The 17,554-nt window shown below is 48.7% G+C and overlaps 1 protein-coding gene across 1 annotated transcript in view; it reads left to right on the top strand.

The window, feature by feature from the left end:
• Positions 11,210–17,554, top strand: part of ZNF831 (zinc finger protein 831) — a 72,857-nt gene continuing 66,512 nt past the window's right edge. The window contains exons 1-2 of the mRNA XM_018057605.1: positions 11,210–14,751; positions 15,838–15,977. Coding sequence (XP_017913094.1) covers positions 11,239–14,751; positions 15,838–15,977 — 3,653 coding nt within the window. The 5' untranslated portion in view covers positions 11,210–11,238. The remainder of the gene's footprint in view (positions 14,752–15,837; positions 15,978–17,554) is intronic.

Raw genomic sequence — 17,554 nt, 5'->3', positions numbered from 1 at the left:
AGTACAGGGTTCTTTTTGAAGGGCACTTAGGCTTCCCTTCAATCAGAGGCCTCTGGCTCTGTGAACTGACTAAGGTCTAAAGAGTGGATGAAGGGCCAAGTCAGGTTACTAGTGACCACACAACCATGCATAGAGTTTCTTGTTATCCAGATCAAGCCATATCCTAGGGACTGACCTCCTATTTTACCCCCAGTGGCACCCTGGTCAATCAGCTACCATGGAAGATCTCTAAGATCCAAGGAACTCTGACTCCTGGCCCCTCCCCATGGCCCTGTGCTGGATGCGCCCACTTTCTCATGGACAGTTAAGTGCTCCCACTTGGCCTCTGCTCTCCTGGGATCCCCAGTGAAATTGGGAGCCCATCTCAAGGCTGACACCCCCTAGACATACGTGACCTCAAAAGAGAGCAACCACAGAGGTTTTCAGGGATATGAGTGCAATGCCCTAGAGAGGAGAGGGCCTTTGGGTCTTCTAGAAAATTGTGGTTGGGGAGTGGGTGGGTAGGTCTGAACGTGGCACACGGTACATCCAGGCCAGCCTTCCTAGTTACCTGAGCTGCTGAATTCCTGCCTCCATATCAGACCAGAGGAGTTCTGGCATCTCAGTCTCATGAAATCTAGGTCACCATTGGGTCCAAGTTTCTGTTAACCAACCAAGGAAGCTGCAAAACCACATCCAGCCACTCAAAGAATACATTAAGTTGAGAACTTCTAATAAGCACCTCATCAGTGAAAGTGGCCCAATCACTGATGGTCTTTCTATCCCTTCTGTTATAACACTCTTAGGATCTACTCCCAAACATGGATTCCCAGGTTTCTGCTGATATGTGTTATCAAGGATCTATAGCTATTTTGGTATATAAGTTATTTCCTCCTGGGTAAAGCTCAGGGGCATTATGGACTCAATGGACATGAGTCTGAGTAAACTCTGGGAGATAGTGAAGGACAGGGAAGTCCAGTGTGCTGCAGTCCATGGGGTCACAGAGAGTCGGACAAGACTTACAACAACAATAATATACAATAAAAACAATGAAATAACAATAAACAACAATAACATAGCCTGTACCTGTTCCCTGAATCAGGCCGACATGCAGCTCTAGTTACTGACAAAAGGGTGGGGGGCTGTGGTGGGCTCTGAGAAGAGAGAGCATCCCCGTTTGAGGCATCTATTAATGCCCCAAGGGAGCATACCATGGGGTTTTCAAGCTGAGGAAGATTGGTCTTCTTGGACCTTGGAGGAAAAGCTACTGCTACTGGTCAGAGAGGTTCAGAGTGACTTGGAGTCGATGCTGTCAGTTTCTCCAGGTCCAATCAGATGGCCTTATTCCAAGTTTCAGGATCTCATTCTTACCTGATTACTGACCTAATTTTCACACTAGACCCTTAGTGAGACTGTGAATCCAGCTGCCATTTAAATGCACGACTTGCACCATTAAATTTTGTGTTTGATCTTCTGTCATGTCAGCCCTGAAATAAATTCTTTCAGGGCTGTTGTGGAAGCTGTCTGATTCTCAGATCATGACTTGAGGTGGGAGTTAATGGACCTGGGTTTATAGTTTTCTAAGTGCTCAATGGCAGTCAGAAAAATTCATCTCATACCACATTCCTGATTGTCATCATCACTGATGTGTGGCTGGTATTCCCAAGGCATGTGCCCCCATTGGCACTTTATCATGAGCAACCGCAGGTAATAGCTTGATTAACTGTGATGGCACTGCTTGTCATGGGTTGCAAGCACCCCGTTTCTCATAGGCAAGGATCTAACCTCACACTTAAGTTCAAGGGCATGATCCCATCTTTAGGGATCTGTCTCTTGGGGCCCCTTCCAGTACTGATTCTGTAGTACATGTATCTAATCAGGAGATAGACATCACATAGTTGGTTACACTGGGGAAGTTTAGGATAAGGATGATTAACTAAAATAAAAGAGTAACTGTAAGATGTAAGAGGGCTTCCCAGATGGCGCTAGTGGTGAAGAACCTGCCTTGTCAGTGCAGGAGACATGAGAGATGTGGGTTTGATCCCTGGGTCAGGAAGATCCCCTGGAGGAGGGCATGGCAACCCACACCAGTATTCTTTCCTGGTGATTCCCATGGACAGAAGAGCCTGGAGGGCTACAGTCCATAGGGTTGCAAAGAGTCAGACACAGCTGAAGTGACTTAGCACGCACGTATGCACAAGACTTAAGAACATTGTTTATAGTCCCTAGGATTGCGAGAGATTGTCCACAAAAGGGCAGATTTTGGATGGAGTTCAGATTTCAGTGAAGAAGTTGTGACTTAGTCACCCAACAGCAGAGATGTTGGCTAGTTTAGCCCGACTGGAGCTGGTCTGGAATTGCTGAGCACACAATAGGTAACCCTCTGGAGTGTGAGTCGGAAGCAGGCAATGACAAGAGATGTGGGTGTGCATTGGGAGTATGGACACTAGTGGGGACAGAGGCAGTCAGAGCTCATGGGCTGTGTGGAGGGAAGTCGGGCTTGCAGAGGGACTGGCCAGTCTGTATGGACCCCCAGCCACAGACAGTTGTACTTTGCCTGGATGGGTACCCAGTTTCACTGTCAGGAAGGCTGCAGCCACATCCTTTCCAGCCCAAGGTTCTATGTATGGTTGCAGAGAGATGGCATCTGTGGCCTGTGGTTCAGGCAGGCTCTGTCGGATATCCTCGTATTGATTGTGTGGTTGCTGTTAGTATTGCATTATAGATTCATAACTCATCATAGTCTATCGGTGTCACTGCTTTACCAGCTGAAGTGAAATGTAGAAACTACCTCCTCTACCTTCTCCCACTTTTATTTAATTGTCTTAAATATTTCTTCTAAATGCATTAGTGTTTTCTGTTTCAAACATCATTTGGAAAATTCAAAAGGAAATATTGAATTTATCTCTATTTTCTCTCTCCAGTGTTCTTTCTTCTTCTTGAAGTTCCAAGTGTCCTTCTTTTAGTAGTAGTAATGTTATTTTTACAAGAATGGATCACACCATTAATTTATGATGACTTTTATTTTATGCTATTTTATTTGAAAATTTTTTTGCCACACCACATGCCTTGTGGGATCTTTGTTCCCTGACCAGGTATTGAACTTGGCAGTGAGAGTGTGGAGTCCTTACCACTGTATCACCAGAGAACTCCCCCTTCCTTTATTATTTCCTTTCTATGTAGAGAACTTCCTTTAGCCATTCATGCTGATGATAAATTCTCTGTGTTTTATTTGAGAATGCCTTCATTTCCCCTTCCTTCTAGAAGGGTCTTTTTGCTGGATATAGAATTTGTGGTTGACAGTTCTTTTCTTTAGGCCCTTGAAAAATGTTGCGCTACTTCCTTCTGACCTCAAGTTTCAGACAGGAAGCCTGCTGGCATTAGGATTTGTTTTTCCCCATAGGAAAGTTGTCATTTCTCTTTTTCGGCTTTGAGGAAATTTTTCTTAGTCTTAAGAGTTCAGAAGTTTGACTGTGATGTGTTTTGGTGAGGATTTCTTTGGTTTATCCTGTTTGAGATTCTCTAGTGTCCTGATTCCATGGGTTTATATGTCTTTTGTCAAACTGAAGTTTTCAGCCGTATTTTGATGAATATTGTTTTTATCCCAGTCCTCTGTCTCGTCTCCTTCCAGAACTCAGATGATATGAATGTTATAGCTTTTGTTAATCTCATAGGTCCCTGAGGCTCTGCTCGTTTTTTATTTTTCCAGCCTATTTTCTCTCTGTTGCTCAGACTGGGAAACCTCTATTGTTCTATCTTCAAGTTCATGGCTTCTTTTTTCCCCCTCCCTTCTGTTGTGCTGTTGAGCGCACCCACTGAATTTTAAAATTTGGGGTTATAGTATTTTTCAGTTCTAAAATGTCCATTTGGTTGTTCTTTTACTTTTGATTTCCTTCCTGAGACTGTTTTTATTTGTTTCAATCCTATTTGTAAGTATTCATGGAGACATTTTTTCATGATGGGCCCTCTAAAATCTTTGTCAGATAATCCCAACACCTGTTGCGTCTTGGTATTGGCATTTATGGGAATTATCTTTCTTTACTCAGTTTGACATCTTCCTGATATGGAAAGTGATTTTGATCAAAACTTAGTCACTTGGGTACTACATTATGAGAGTCTGGATGGATTAAACCTTCTGTTTTTACTGGCTTCCTTTGATGCTGCTCAGCAGGGGGAGAAAATGGAGAGAAGTGCAGATTGCCCACCTGATTCCTATTGACCCCAAGGGTGAGCTCCTCATTACTGCTTCATGGGGTGGTCATCCTGACTCCCCACTCGGTTGTCATGGGTGTCTCCCTGGAAAATAGGATGCCGTGTTATGGCTCCTCACAGGCTTCCGCTGACCCCATGGGTATGAATGGCCTTATTGCTATTGAGTGGTGGTGAGCATGCTGGTTCTCTCTTGAGTAATGGTATAGTTCTCCTTCATTTTCCCCTCCAGTTATTATAAGCATTTATTTGTTGGTTGTTTTTGTTTTAACTGATAGCAGACACGGCATGATGATCTATGCCTCATACTTCTCGGCCAGTGACAATAAATGTCTTTTCACATATGTCTTTAAAAACTTAATTGCTTTGATTTTTAATTTTAAAAATTAATAGACAATTTTAAAAGAGTGGTTTAAGTTTATAAATGGGCTTCCCTGGTGGCTCAGTGGTAAAAAATCCACCTGAAATGCAGGAGCTGTAAGAGACGCAGGTTCGATCCCTGGGTTGGGAAGGAAATGGCAACCCATCCAGTGGGTTCTTGCCTGAAAAATTCCACAGACAGGGGGGCCTGGTGGGCTGCAGTCCATGGGATCACAGAGAGTCGAACATGAGCGCACATGCACGCATAATGACATGTACCCAGTACTACAGTACTATGCCGGACAGTTTTATTGCCCTCAAAATCTTCTGTGCCCCATGTATTCATCCCTTTCTCCCCCTCATCCCCTGGAAACCACATATCTTCTTACTGTTTTCATAACTTTGCTTTTTCCAGAATGTTATATAGTTGGATCATACAGTCCAACTATATAGCCTTTTCAGATTGGCTTCTTTTGATTAAAAATATTCATTTGTGTGTCTTCATTTTTTTTATGATTTGATAGCTCCAGCCTTTTGTCATTAAAATTAAATTTTAATTAAAATAATTTCTTTTTAATGTTGAAAAATATTCCACTGTCTGGATGCACCATGATTGACTTATTCACCCACCTATTGAAGGGCATCCTGGTTGCTTCTAAGTTTTAGAATATTATGGATTATTTAGAATATTTAGAAAGTTATGAATAGAATCAATTGTTGCTTTAAACCTGTTTGCAGGCTTTTGAATGAAAATAAACTTTTGGCTAACTGGGTAATGATATAGTGAAAAAAGTGAAAGTGTCAGTCACTCAGTTGCATTCAACTCTGTTACCTGTGGATTGTAGTCCGACAGACTACTCTGTCCATGGGATTTCCCAGACAAGAACACTGGAGTGGGTAGCCATTCCCTTCTTCAGGGGATCATTTCAACCCAGGGATCCAACCTGGGTCTCCCGCATTGCAGGCAGATTCTTTACCATCATAGCCACCAGGGAAGCCCAGTGATATATTATCACCTTTCTTTTTACTTTTTAAAAGTTGTAAAATATGCATAACATAAAATTGATTATCTCAACCATATTAAAGTGCAGTTCTGTGCTTCTGAGTACATTCACAGTCTTATGCACATAGTTCCCTGTTAAAGTAATGCTAGCCCAGGTGCCCAGGGATTGGGGAAAGCAAGTGGTTCCCCCACACAGCTAGCAGGTGACAGGCAGCCAGGATGGACTGACGTTTGGAAAACTTGCAACTAGAATGATAGTCTTGGTACCCACGTTCTTTCTGGAAGTTCCATCTGCTGAAAATTCCATCTTCATAGTCTTGTCTCTCAGGCACAGAAGGTGAGTTTTTAAAACCTATTTGCAGCATGCCCACTTTGTCTTTTTGCCCAGGGCCCCTTGTGGGTTGCTCTGAAGAAAGGGGCCTTTGGAAATAGTCACTTTCCTCAGGTTCCTCCCACCTTTCTGTTCATCTCCCCGTGGGGCCACACACAAGCTTAGAGGAACATAGCTTTGGTGAGTGGGAAGCCCACACGTGACAGATGGAGGAAGTGAGGAGTCCGAGAAGCTCTCCGCAGGGTGGACCCTCAGGAGGGTGAGGGGGCGGGGGCAGCGCTTGGCAGTGGGTCTAGCTGAGCAGGTGGTCCTCCTAGAGCCTTCCTGGGGCACATGCTTGATGGCGATAGGATGGCTTCCCACCCCCTTGGTTCAGAGTGAGAATTATCAGCGCAGTCCTTTGCAGTTTTCCTGGGAAAAGTGCCATGTCCCCGCTCCCCAACCTCCGGAAGGTGCTGGTGGGCTTGCTACCTCCCTGGCAGTGATCAGCTGCTACTAAAAGGCGTCAATTTTGCTGTGATCACGCAACAGGCTGCAGAGAGCAAAATAATCATTGTGGCAGGTGTGTCAGAGATGTAGCGCTCTTTTTCTGGAATTTCTATTTTGAAGCCTCACTCCTCCCACCTCAAGGCAGTCAGTTCTGGACTTCTTTTCTCTCTCCCCTGATGATGGGCTTATTTCAGGAGACAGGTGGTGCTCGCTCAGCCCCCACCTCCCCTCACAAGCCAGCCCCCCCTCGCTGAGTCACCCCTTCTCCTGCATTGCCCTGGGTTTGACCCACTTTCCGGGTCACTCTCAGACCCCTCTTGGGTACTCTGGGAGTTGTTCTGGGCTATAGCCCTCTGGGCTCTAGGGTTCTGGGCATAGAACCCTGGGGGCTTCTTCCATCCCTCCCACTGGACTTGTGGCTGCAGCTATTGCTATTGTGGGTCTCATCACCTCCCTCTGGCTTTTCTCCTTCCCACTTCCTCCCAACCGAAGGATGGTCCTCATCAGAGTCCCCTTAGGGTTTAGGCTTTGGAATTTACAAGTCTGTCCTCTGTTTTTGCCGTAATAACTCCATCGGAAGCCTTGGCCATTCATCCTTCTCTACATTTACCATTTAGGAACAAATTACAGGCAGTCTTGCTGGGGATGAGAGTTTCTGGGGCCACAGAGCCCACTGGGTGTGTCTCCTTGGTCAGCTGGACATGCGAGCCATTGCGCCTTCAGCCCCCAGTGGGGTAACATGTTTATATGATCTATTGTTCCCCAACCTGGTTAGGCGAGGGCACGTAGGGCGCTCAGTGAGGACTTGCTTGATGATACACTCTATTTTTTAAAAATATTTTTTATTGTGGTAAAAGTCACATAATATAAAACATACTATTTTACTATTTTAACATATTTCACTGTATAGTTCAGTGGCACTAAGTATATTCACATTGTCATGGAACTCTCACCATCATCCGACTCCTGAATTTTTCACCTTCCCAAACTGAAACTCTGTCCCCATTAAAGACTAACTACCCCTCCCCTCTTGCCTCCTCTCCACCTCCCCAGCCTGAGGCATCTATCAGTGTACAGTCTAACTCTATGAATTTGACTCTTCTAAGTACCCTGTACAAGTGGAATCAGACAGTATGTGTCTGCATCTAATGTATATCGGAATGCATTTTTAAGGTTAACTTAATCTGTGGATAGCACACTCCTTAAAGCTTCCTTCACCCTGCTTTCCCACTCCCCTGTCAGTGTTATCTGAAATCACCTCCTAAACTGAATCCTTATCATGCATGGCCTTCTTTCTTGGGAACTGCACCTGAGACAGCCTCCCTTCCCGGAGGCTCTGAAGGGAGTTGGCTGCGCTGACTGATGGGGAAGAGACAAGGGGTAGGAGGGAAGGTGGGGAGGGGAAGATTCGCTCATTAACAGTTCAAAATATTATGGCGTATCACTGGAAACTCAGATGAACCAAGCACTTCCTCCCTGCCTGATGCCACCCTCGATGTTTCCATACACGTCATTCATCCGATCCTCCCAGCAGCTGTGCTCGAGTGACCTGGGAGCCAGGTGAGCAGAGACAGGAAGGCGGGTCTGATGGTTCTCCTGGGAAGCACCTGGAAATTTCTCAGCTAGTAGAAAGGACATGGCACCTTCAAGGAAGCCTCACCTTCCCTTCACAGCAGTGCTTAGAAATTCTAGTAGCTCCTACCCCTCCCTAGGGATTTCTGTCTTTAAGTCTTTCCTTAAAAAATTACAAGGTCTCAAATCTGTGAGATCTACAACACAGACAGGTTTATGAGGAACAGAGAATGGGAGTGACAGTCTTGGGACAAAAAAGAGAAAAAGGATTAATTGTAGCATTTTCCAATTTCTGTGGTATAAATACTTCCACTGAAGCCAATCCCAAGCTATGAATGTGACATGTAGCTATGAAGTTGTGTCCAATTCTTATGATCCCATGGACTGTAGGGATCATACAGGCTCCTCTCTCCATAGGATTTCCCAGGCAAGAATGCTGGAGTGGCTTGCCACTTCCTTCTCCAGAGTATCTTTCCCCTGTGTTGTTGCCACCTTTTGGCTCTTTTGAATTGTGGCTATCAAATTTTATGTCTATGTTTTTATTTCAATACCTATTTTTAATTCTTTTGGGTATATACGGAGACGTGGAATTTCTGCATCAGGTAGTAGTTCTATGTTTAACTTTTTGAATAGTTGCCAAGCTGTTTTCTACAGAGTCCCTTGGACTGCAAGGAGATCCAACCAGTCCATTCTGAAGGAGATCAACCCTGAGATTTCTTTGAAAGGAATGATGCTAAAGCTGAAACTCCAGTACTTTGGCCACCTCATGCGAAGAGTTGACTCATTGGAAAAGACTCTGATGCTGGGAGGGATTGGGGGCAGGAGGAGAAGGGGACGACAGAGGATGAGATGGCTGGATGGCATCACTGACTCGATGGACGTGAGTCTGAGTGAACTCCGGGAGATGGTGATGGACAGGGAGGCCTGGCATGTTGCCATTCATGGGGTCGCAAAGATTCGGACACAATTGAGCGACTGAACTGAACTGAACTGAACTGCATCATTTTACATTCTCACTAGGGTTAAAATCTTCTCCACATCCTCAGCAACATGTTATTTTCATTGTTATAACAGTGTGCTAGTTGACATGAAGTCATATCTCATTGTGACTCTGATTTACATTTTCTAATGACTAGTGATATTGAACATCTTTACATGTGTTTTTGGCCGTTTGTATATCTTCTGGGAAATAGATGGGGAAACAGTGGAAATAGTGTCAGACTTTATTTTTTGGGGCTCCAAAATCACTGCAGATGGTGATTGCAGCCATGAAATTAAAAGACGCTTACTCCTTGGAAGGAAAGTTATGACCAACCTAGATAGCATATTGAAAAGCAGAGACATTATTTTGCCAACAAAGGTCCATCTAGTCAAGGCTATTGTTTTTCCAGTGGTCATGTATGGATGTGAGAGTTGGACTGTGAAGAAAGCTGAGCACTGAAGAATTGATGCTTTTGAGCTGTGGTGTTGGAGAAGACTCTTGGGAGTCCCTTGGACTGCAAGGAGATCCAACCAGTCCATCCTGAAGGAGATCAGTCCTGGGTGCTCATTGGAAGGACTGATGCTGAAGCTGAAACTCCAATACTTTGGCCACCTCATGTGAAGAGTTGACTCATTGGAAAAGACCCTGATGCTGGGAGGGATTGGGAGCAGGAGGAGAAGGGGACAACAGAGGATAAGATGGCTGGATGGCATCACTGACTCGATGGACATGAGTTTGGGTAAACTCTGGGAGTTGGTGATGGACAGGGTGGCCTGGTGTGCTGCGATTCATGGGGTCACAAAGAGTTGGACACGACTGAGCAACTGAACGGAACTGATATCTTCTTTGGATAAATGTCTGTTCAAACCCTTTGCTCACTCTTTGTCTGAGTTGTTTGTCTTTTTGTTATTGAATTATAAGAGTTCTTTATATATTCTGGATTTATCCTGCATATGATTTGCAAATATTTTTTCCCATTCTGTGTGTTGTCTTTCCACTTTCTTGATAATGTCCTTTGATGTACAAAAGCTTTTAATTTTGAAAGAGTTCAATTTATCCTTTTATTTTAATTGCTTGTACATTTTGTGTCATAACTAGAGCCCATTGTCAAATCCAAGGTCATGAAGATTTACTCTAAAAGTCAAGAAGATGTTTTCTTCTAACAGTTTCATAGTTTTAGTTTTTACATTTAGGCTTTAGATCCATTTCAAGTCAATTTTTATATGTAGCGTGAGGTAAGGATTCAATTTCATTCTTTCGCATGTGAATATCCAGTTGTAGTAACTTTGCTTTTAACATGCTTTATTGAATTGCAGATTTATATAATTTAACTTTTAATTGTGGGCACATTTGGGCTTCCCTGGTGGCTCAGATGGTAAAGAATCTGCCTGCAAGCAGGAGACTTGGGTTTGATCCCTGGGTCGGGAAGATCCCCTGGAGAAGGAAATGGCTACCCACTCCAATATTCTTGCTTGAAGAATTCTATGGGCAGAGGAGCCTGGCGGGCTACAATCCATGGGATAGCAAAGAGTCAGTCATGACTGAGCATGTGCACACACAAATAATGCATAATTTTCTAGTGTAAGCAAGACCAATGCAAGAATTGAGACATATATACATGCTAAAGAATTATGAATTGTTTATCTGAAATTCAAATTTAGCTGGGAGTTTTATATTTTCATTTGTTCAGTCTAGTAAGCATCCCTTCAGATCCGTTTTCTTCCCTGTTGTCCTCATCCAACAGCAGAGACTCAGCACTCCAGAGTGGAAGATGCTGATTCTCTGCCCACTCTACAGATCTAAAAACCAAGGCCCAAATGAAGAAAGGGACTTTCCCCAGTGCATGGGGTCACTGTGGACTTTGAGGCCCTTGATGAGCTGCATGACTTTCTTTTGTCTCGAAGTCAGCACATTTTCTGAATGTCTCCTCTGCACAGGGCACTGTGCTGGGTAGGGGGATGTCAGTGACAAGCCCACCGCATACCTATGTGCAGGGCAAGAATCAAGAGTTCTCTTTGGAAAACTAAATAAAAGACAGGATTCAGACAGACCTGGGTCTGAACCCTGCCCTGTCATGTTTCAGCTTCACGACAAGTCACTTCCACTTGCTGAGCTTCAGTTTCCTCCTTGTTTTACAAGAGCGTAAGGACATTTTTTTTGAGGGGGGATTGTTGTGGCTTCAGTAGAGGTGATGAAATGCCCAGTGGGGGCAGGCAAGTGTGTACTGTACAATGAGAGAAGAGAGATACCCACAGTAAAGTCTGGTTGTTGCTCACAGGTTTCCCAGCACCCCGGCCACCCAGATGATGTGGGATGGATGTGCCAGAACTCGCCTGTCCTACCTCGCCTGCCAGGGACCAGCCGGCACCTGCTTCTGCCCCCCCGGGGGCCCCGGGTGGGCAAGCATCGCCTCACTTGACCCTGGGCCCCGTCATCCTGCCTCGGGAGCAGGGCTTGGCCCCCACCGTGTTCCTGAAGGCCCTGCCCATCCCGCTGTACCACACAGTGCCTCCCGGAGGGCTCCAGCCACGTGCTCCGCTCGTGACAGGCAGTCTGGACGGGGGCAGCCTGCCCTTCGTTCTCAGCCCCCTGCTGCAGCCTGAAGGGCCCGGTCCCACCCGAGCAGGGAAGCCGGTGGCCCCGGGGCTCACGGTGAACATCGTGGGCGCTCTGCCCATCCTGTCACCGGGCCTGGGGCCCGCTCTGGGCAGCCCAGGCAAGGTGCGCAACGCTGGCAGGTACCTGTGCCCACACTGCGGCCGGGACTGCCTGAAGCCCAGCGTTCTGGAGAAGCACATTCGGTCCCACACCGGGGAGCGGCCCTTCCCCTGCGCCACCTGCGGCATTGCCTTTAAGACCCAGAGCAACTTATACAAGCACAGACGGACCCAGACACACCTCAATAACTCCAGACTCTCCTCGGAGTCCGACGGTGGGGGGAACAGCCTCCTAGAGGAAAGCGAAAAGGCCGCTGAGCCCACGGGGGCCGACCGGGCGCGATCACAAAGACCCCTTTCTCCCGGCACCCACGCCGCTGGGCACTGCCCGGTGCCCACCGCGCATGTGTCTCTGGTTGCCAAGAACCTGGATCGGAAGTTGGACGCTGTTCCCTGCCGGGGGTCCACGTTTGATATCAAGGAGGCCCCTGTAGACTCTGCTCCCGGGCTCCCGCTGGCTAGCCCGCAGTCGAGGTGGAAGCTGCCAGAGCCTCGGTCCCCGACTGCCAGTAGGCCGAGCTCAGCGCTGCAGCAACAGCAGGTGGAGAAGCCTGGAGACGCCAAGCCCTCGGAGGGCCGGCTGCGGAAGTGCGAGAGCACCGATTCGGGCTACCTGTCCCGGTCGGACAGCGCTGAGCAGCCGCCGGCCGCCGGCAGCCCCCTGCACAGCCTGTCGGAGCATAGCAACGAGTCCGAGGGCGAGGGCGGCCCTGGGCCCGGGCGCGCGGAGCCGGTGGCCGGTCTGGAGCTGGAGAAGAGGCGGCTGGAGGAACGCATTGCCAGGCTCATCTCGCACAACCAGGCTGTGGTGGACGACCCCCAACTGGCCCACGTGCGGCCCCGCAAGACGGTACTGTCCAAGCAGGGCAGCATTGACCTGCCCATGCCTTATACCTACAAGGACTCCTTCCACTTCGATCTGCGGCCGCCGGGACCCGGGAGGCTGCCGGCCGCCTTGCGTGCCGCGCGCTCCACCTGCACGCCCCCAGACAGGGCGCGCCCCCTCTTCTTCCACTCGGTCCCCACGCAGCTCTCCACTGGCACCGATTGCGTGCCAGTCACCAGGAGCAACTCACTGCCCCTCGTCGAGGGCACCGGGACGTGGCCGGAGCCGCTGGAACCTCGGGACGCCTGGCCCCGGAGGCAGAAACCTCTGAGCCCCAAGCCCACCCCCGCCCGCCCAGCCGATGCCCCAGGCGGGCACCCTCGGGCCCTGGTCAGACAGGCAGCGGTCGAGGACCTGCCGTGCCCCCTGACTGCAGATGCCCTGGCCCCCGTGGAGGACCCAGAGGGAAAGAGACCAGCTGCTGAGGAGGTGTCTGCCAGCAAGGGCCAGGCAGCTGCTAAGAAACGCGGCCAGAGGAAGCTGAAGATGTTCTCACAGGAGAAGTGGCAAGTGTATGGGAAGGACACGTTCAAGAGCATCTACCAGAGAGCAAAAGCCAGCCACCGTGGAGGCAGAAAGGCTACCGAGGTGACAGTGGGCGGTGGGGTGGCGCTGGAGCGTCCTCTCCAGCAAGAGGCCACAGGTGGTGGGGACACTGTTACGGGGGCCAAGCCAGGGCCGTGGGCAAGTCCGCCAGTCCTGGCAGGCCTGTTAGTGACTGAGCCCCACAAGCAGGGGGAGACAGTGGCCGGAACAGGAGGCCCTGATCAGCTGGGCTCTAACAGGGCTGCCTCACCCCCCGCCCTCAGCAGTGGAGAAGCCCTCTGTTTAGGCAGCAAGAGCCCTCTGCTTCCTCCACATGAGGGCCCAGAGCTGGAGTGTCAGCAGCTCCCAGCACCTGGTCCCCGCAAAGGGGGTGATCTAGAGGCTCCCAGGCCAGACTCCAAGCTGGAAGGTGGCACCTGCGGTGGTGAGGGCACCACGGAAACCTGTCAGCAGGCCCATGTGGTCCCGAGAGGGCCTGGCGGGAGCTCAGGAGAGGACGACAAGCTCCCCTCAGAGAGGAAGAAGCTGAAGGTAGAGGAGCTAAGCTGCCAGGACCTCCTGGGAGCAGGAGGAGAGACTCCTGGTGGCCCCATGCAGACTGCCTCACCACCACCTCAGAACCAGGACACTAACCCCGGGGAAAAGCCAGGGGGGCTGCCTGGAAGTGGCAACTGCACAGAGAGGGTCATGTCTGGAGCCCTGAGGTGGGAGGGTTCTCAAGACACGGAGCCTCCACCATGTCCCCCTGGGTGTCCCTCCCAGATGGCCTCCCACCCTCCGTCTCCTCACACCCTCACTGGCCCGGTGGACATGGCCTTTCCTCCCCAGTACCTCCTCAGGTTTCCCCAGCGAGACACCTGCCCCCTGTCGCCTGTCCCCCAGAAGCTAGACCAAGGCCAGGACTCTATCTGCAAGAGAGGGGGGCCTGAGGTACAGACATCTTTTGCCGAGTCAGGGCAGGGGGCCCTCCTGCCTCCCTGTCCTGTCTCAGGCCAGGCCCCAGCTGGAGAAGACAGCTGCTGGGAATACCCCAGCTGGTCCAGGTTATGGGACCAGAGAAAGGGGGTACAGAGAGAGGAGAGGGGCGGCTTGAATGCTGGTATACCAACAGCCAGCGCCCTCAAAGGGTCAGCTTCCTTCTTGCCTGCCCCAACGTGCGAACCCTGGAGGAGTGGGACCCATGAAACCCTAGAAACCTCCAGGAGCAGCACTGTGGCGAGGGCTGGGCCCTCTGGGGGTGTCCTCAATTCCTGGGAGCCCACTGGGGAGCTGCGGGCACCTTCTGAGAGTGCCACTCAAGCCCCTCCTTCGGGGTCTCCAGCAGAGCTTAGCCCCTGCTGCTCCCACCAGGCTGGCTCCTGTCTCTTGGCCAGCACGGCTCCCCACTGGCCTGAGTTGGCCTTGCGCACCAATGCAGAGCCTGCCCGGAGCCGTGGGGTCCAGGGCTCTTTTCCATCACTGAGAGCCGAGCCCCGGCTCACGTGGTGTTGCCTGAGCCGCAGCCTCCCCCTGCCGATGGAACAGAAGAAGAAGGATGCTTCTGTGTACCTGGGCTTACACTTGCCTGGAGGTGGCCTTCAGGGTGAGGGTCCGGACGCCTGGCTGGTGAGCAAAACAGTGTCTGGAGCATGGACCAGGATACGCCCTGGAGATGGAGGGCAGATGCAGATATCGAAGGTAATACCAGTTTTGCCCCAGGGCCCTGGGAGCCGAGGGAGGATGTTTGGCAGGCAGGACTTGTGATGATGGAGAGAAAGTGTGAGGCTGTCTGGTATAGCCTCCGCTGTCCTGTAGAATGTCTTCTCAGCCCACTTCCAAGGGAGTGAATAGAGGCCCCAAGAGTAAAATAAAATGAAAGAAAATCATGAAAAAAAGAAGTTTCAAAGGAAAGAATAACTGTACCTACCACTCTGGGTGAGATCTTTTTCATAACGGGACATAAACCTTGACTAGGAGCTTCCTGGTAGCAGAGGCAAAAAGTAAAAATGAAATGCTCCTCAGGGGAGCTCTCTGGGTAGTCAACAATTATAAATCAGAAACCCTTACTGAGAGACAGACACCAGGAAAAAAACTCTTCAAAGGAGAGCGTTATCATTCCAGGGATTCCAGAAAAAATAGTTATAATCAGATTCTACTGATTCCCGAGTTTCCTGGGAGCCGTGGCAGAAAGGTTAAGGAGCTGAGTGCTCTAGAGGGTTGATTAATCCTTGGTGATTAAAAAGGCTTAGAGTCCCACCATTAGAGGGACCCCATGCACCTGGATTGTATCACTGAGGATGCTGTCCCACCCTGGGATGTCTTGGACCAGTGTGACTGAAGAGGGTCCTGTAGCCTCTGTTCTAATTTAATCATGTGGAACAACAGGGCCTGGTTCCCTGTAAGCAGAGCTTACAGGCTGCTCTCCCTGGTAGTATTGTCTTCATCCCAAGAGTGGTGGGTTAGGAAAGATTGTGCTGGGCCTGAGAGAGAACCTGAGTTAGCCTCCTTCCTCCAAAAGGCAATCAGTTACTGGACGTGGATTTTGCTGGAGGAGGGCAAGGAGACAGCCACGGTATCACCAAAGGTCAGGGCTTTCCTCTGCGGATCCAGCCCAGGCAGTTTCCAGAAGATTCTGCCCAGGAATGCACAGACCATTTAGCAAAGCAGTATTTTGATGCCTGATTTCTCCAGATAGGCATCCTGTCTGCAGTGGGAGACCCCTCTGTGTTGTTCCCACCACAAGGGCTGTGAGCAATATGACGCCAGCATCACTGGTATTTTCAGCTCTCTGACCCAACAGCCCGAGGGATGCTGTCCTGGGACCGGGTGTCTGAGCCAGAGTGGAAGAAACGACGCTCTCGTAGAAGAGCGAAGATACCTCGTGGGAGCAGCAGGTGGAAACATCTGAGCACCCACTCTAAAAGGTAGGGCGTGTGGCCTCCTCTGTCACTTCCCCATGTGACACTGTCACTGCAAACTGCAATTTCAATAAACCTGCAAAGAAAACTTCACCAGGGATTCAAAAGGCATCTCTGTGCCCAGAGAGAAAGGCAGAGAGAGCGAGAAAGAGAAACTCAGAGAGAGAGAGAGAGAGAGTCCTGTTTAGGAACTGGGATGTAGAGTTTCATGGTTATAGTTTCCCCATCAATCCACTGGCTCTGTGTTTTTCAATGGTGCCCTTTTCAAGGCCAGGCATCCAGCAAATATTTGAAACAACTGAGTGGAAAACACATCCATTCAGTGTAAGTCCTGAAGAGAGAGCGTGTTAATTATTTACAGATTTTATTGCTTTTTTAATTATGCAAGTGATGCGTGTCCTTTGCAGAAAAATTAGAAAATACACATGAACAAGGAGAAGACAATAAAATATCTTAGTGATCTCACCATTCAGAGACAATCACATTTAGGTGTGTGCCCTTCTAGACTTTTCTCTGTGATCTGAGTGCATACGTAAACTCCCAACTGCAAATGAGTGGGGGGTAGGGGCAGATGGATTTTAACACTCCTCTTTTAGCATGACATTCTGATTGTCTTGCCCCTTTGCTCAAAACCCTTCACATTGCCCACTGTGTGCAAGTTAAAAAGCAAATTCTTTAATCAGGACCACGACTTAGCTGCTAAACAGCAACACTGCCCTGCACCCGCTGCAAAGTTTTTCTGTCCCGTTTTCCCATGGTTGTTCCCTTCCCCCTCAGTGTGACTTGTGGTCCCAGCCCTCATCCATTCTTCATTTGACACTCTGAACCCAGATCCCTGAGGCTCTCTTGCACCTCCACACCATACCTCGCCCCTCAACAATGTCTCCTTCCAGGAGTGCTTGGCCTTCTCCTCTTATTGTAGGTGTTTAATCCAGACCTAGGTGCTCATCAAGAGGCCACGCAAATCCCTAATGCTTGCCTTCAACTACTCAGAGTCTCCGTGGCTGGAGATGACAAACCTCTTTTGAGTCCCCTGCCCATTTCACATGTCTGCCAGGACCACATTTCCATAGCTGGCTTCACTGAGGGTTTACTGTGTGCCAGGCTCCCCATTTTTCTCATGAGGACACTGAGACCCACAGAGGGAATGGGCAGCCTCCGCAGGGACCCAGATCTGAACCAGCAAGCCTTCCTCCAGTGCTTATGTGTGGAACAGCAGCTTGCCCTGGTGTTCTCAGCCCATAACAGACACGAAAGTTGCATAGCATTTTTTGGAGATTTTTTGTAATGCTGTGTCAAATTCAGTGGGTCCGAGTGCTATCCAAGAGTCTGTATTTCTTTTTTTAAAAAAATTTTTATTAATTTATTTTTGCTAATTTTATTAAAATTTTTAAATTAATTTTTTCTTTGTTTTTATTTGAAGGATAATTACAATGCTAATTCTATTTTTAATTTTTTAAATTATGAAAATATAACACAGTTACAAGAGACTTGGAAAATGCAGAACAAAGTTACATATAGTTCCATGATATATTATTTTTTAAGTAGATAAATTAAAATTTTTAGTTGGATTTTCAATATCA

The sequence above is a fragment of the Capra hircus genome, chromosome 13 (assembly GCF_001704415.2).
Source record: "Capra hircus breed San Clemente chromosome 13, ASM170441v1, whole genome shotgun sequence".
In the NCBI taxonomy this organism is placed as follows: Eukaryota; Metazoa; Chordata; class Mammalia; order Artiodactyla; family Bovidae; genus Capra; species Capra hircus.
Note: the sequence above shows the minus strand (reverse complement) of the source record. Positions and strands in the feature narration are given on the sequence as shown.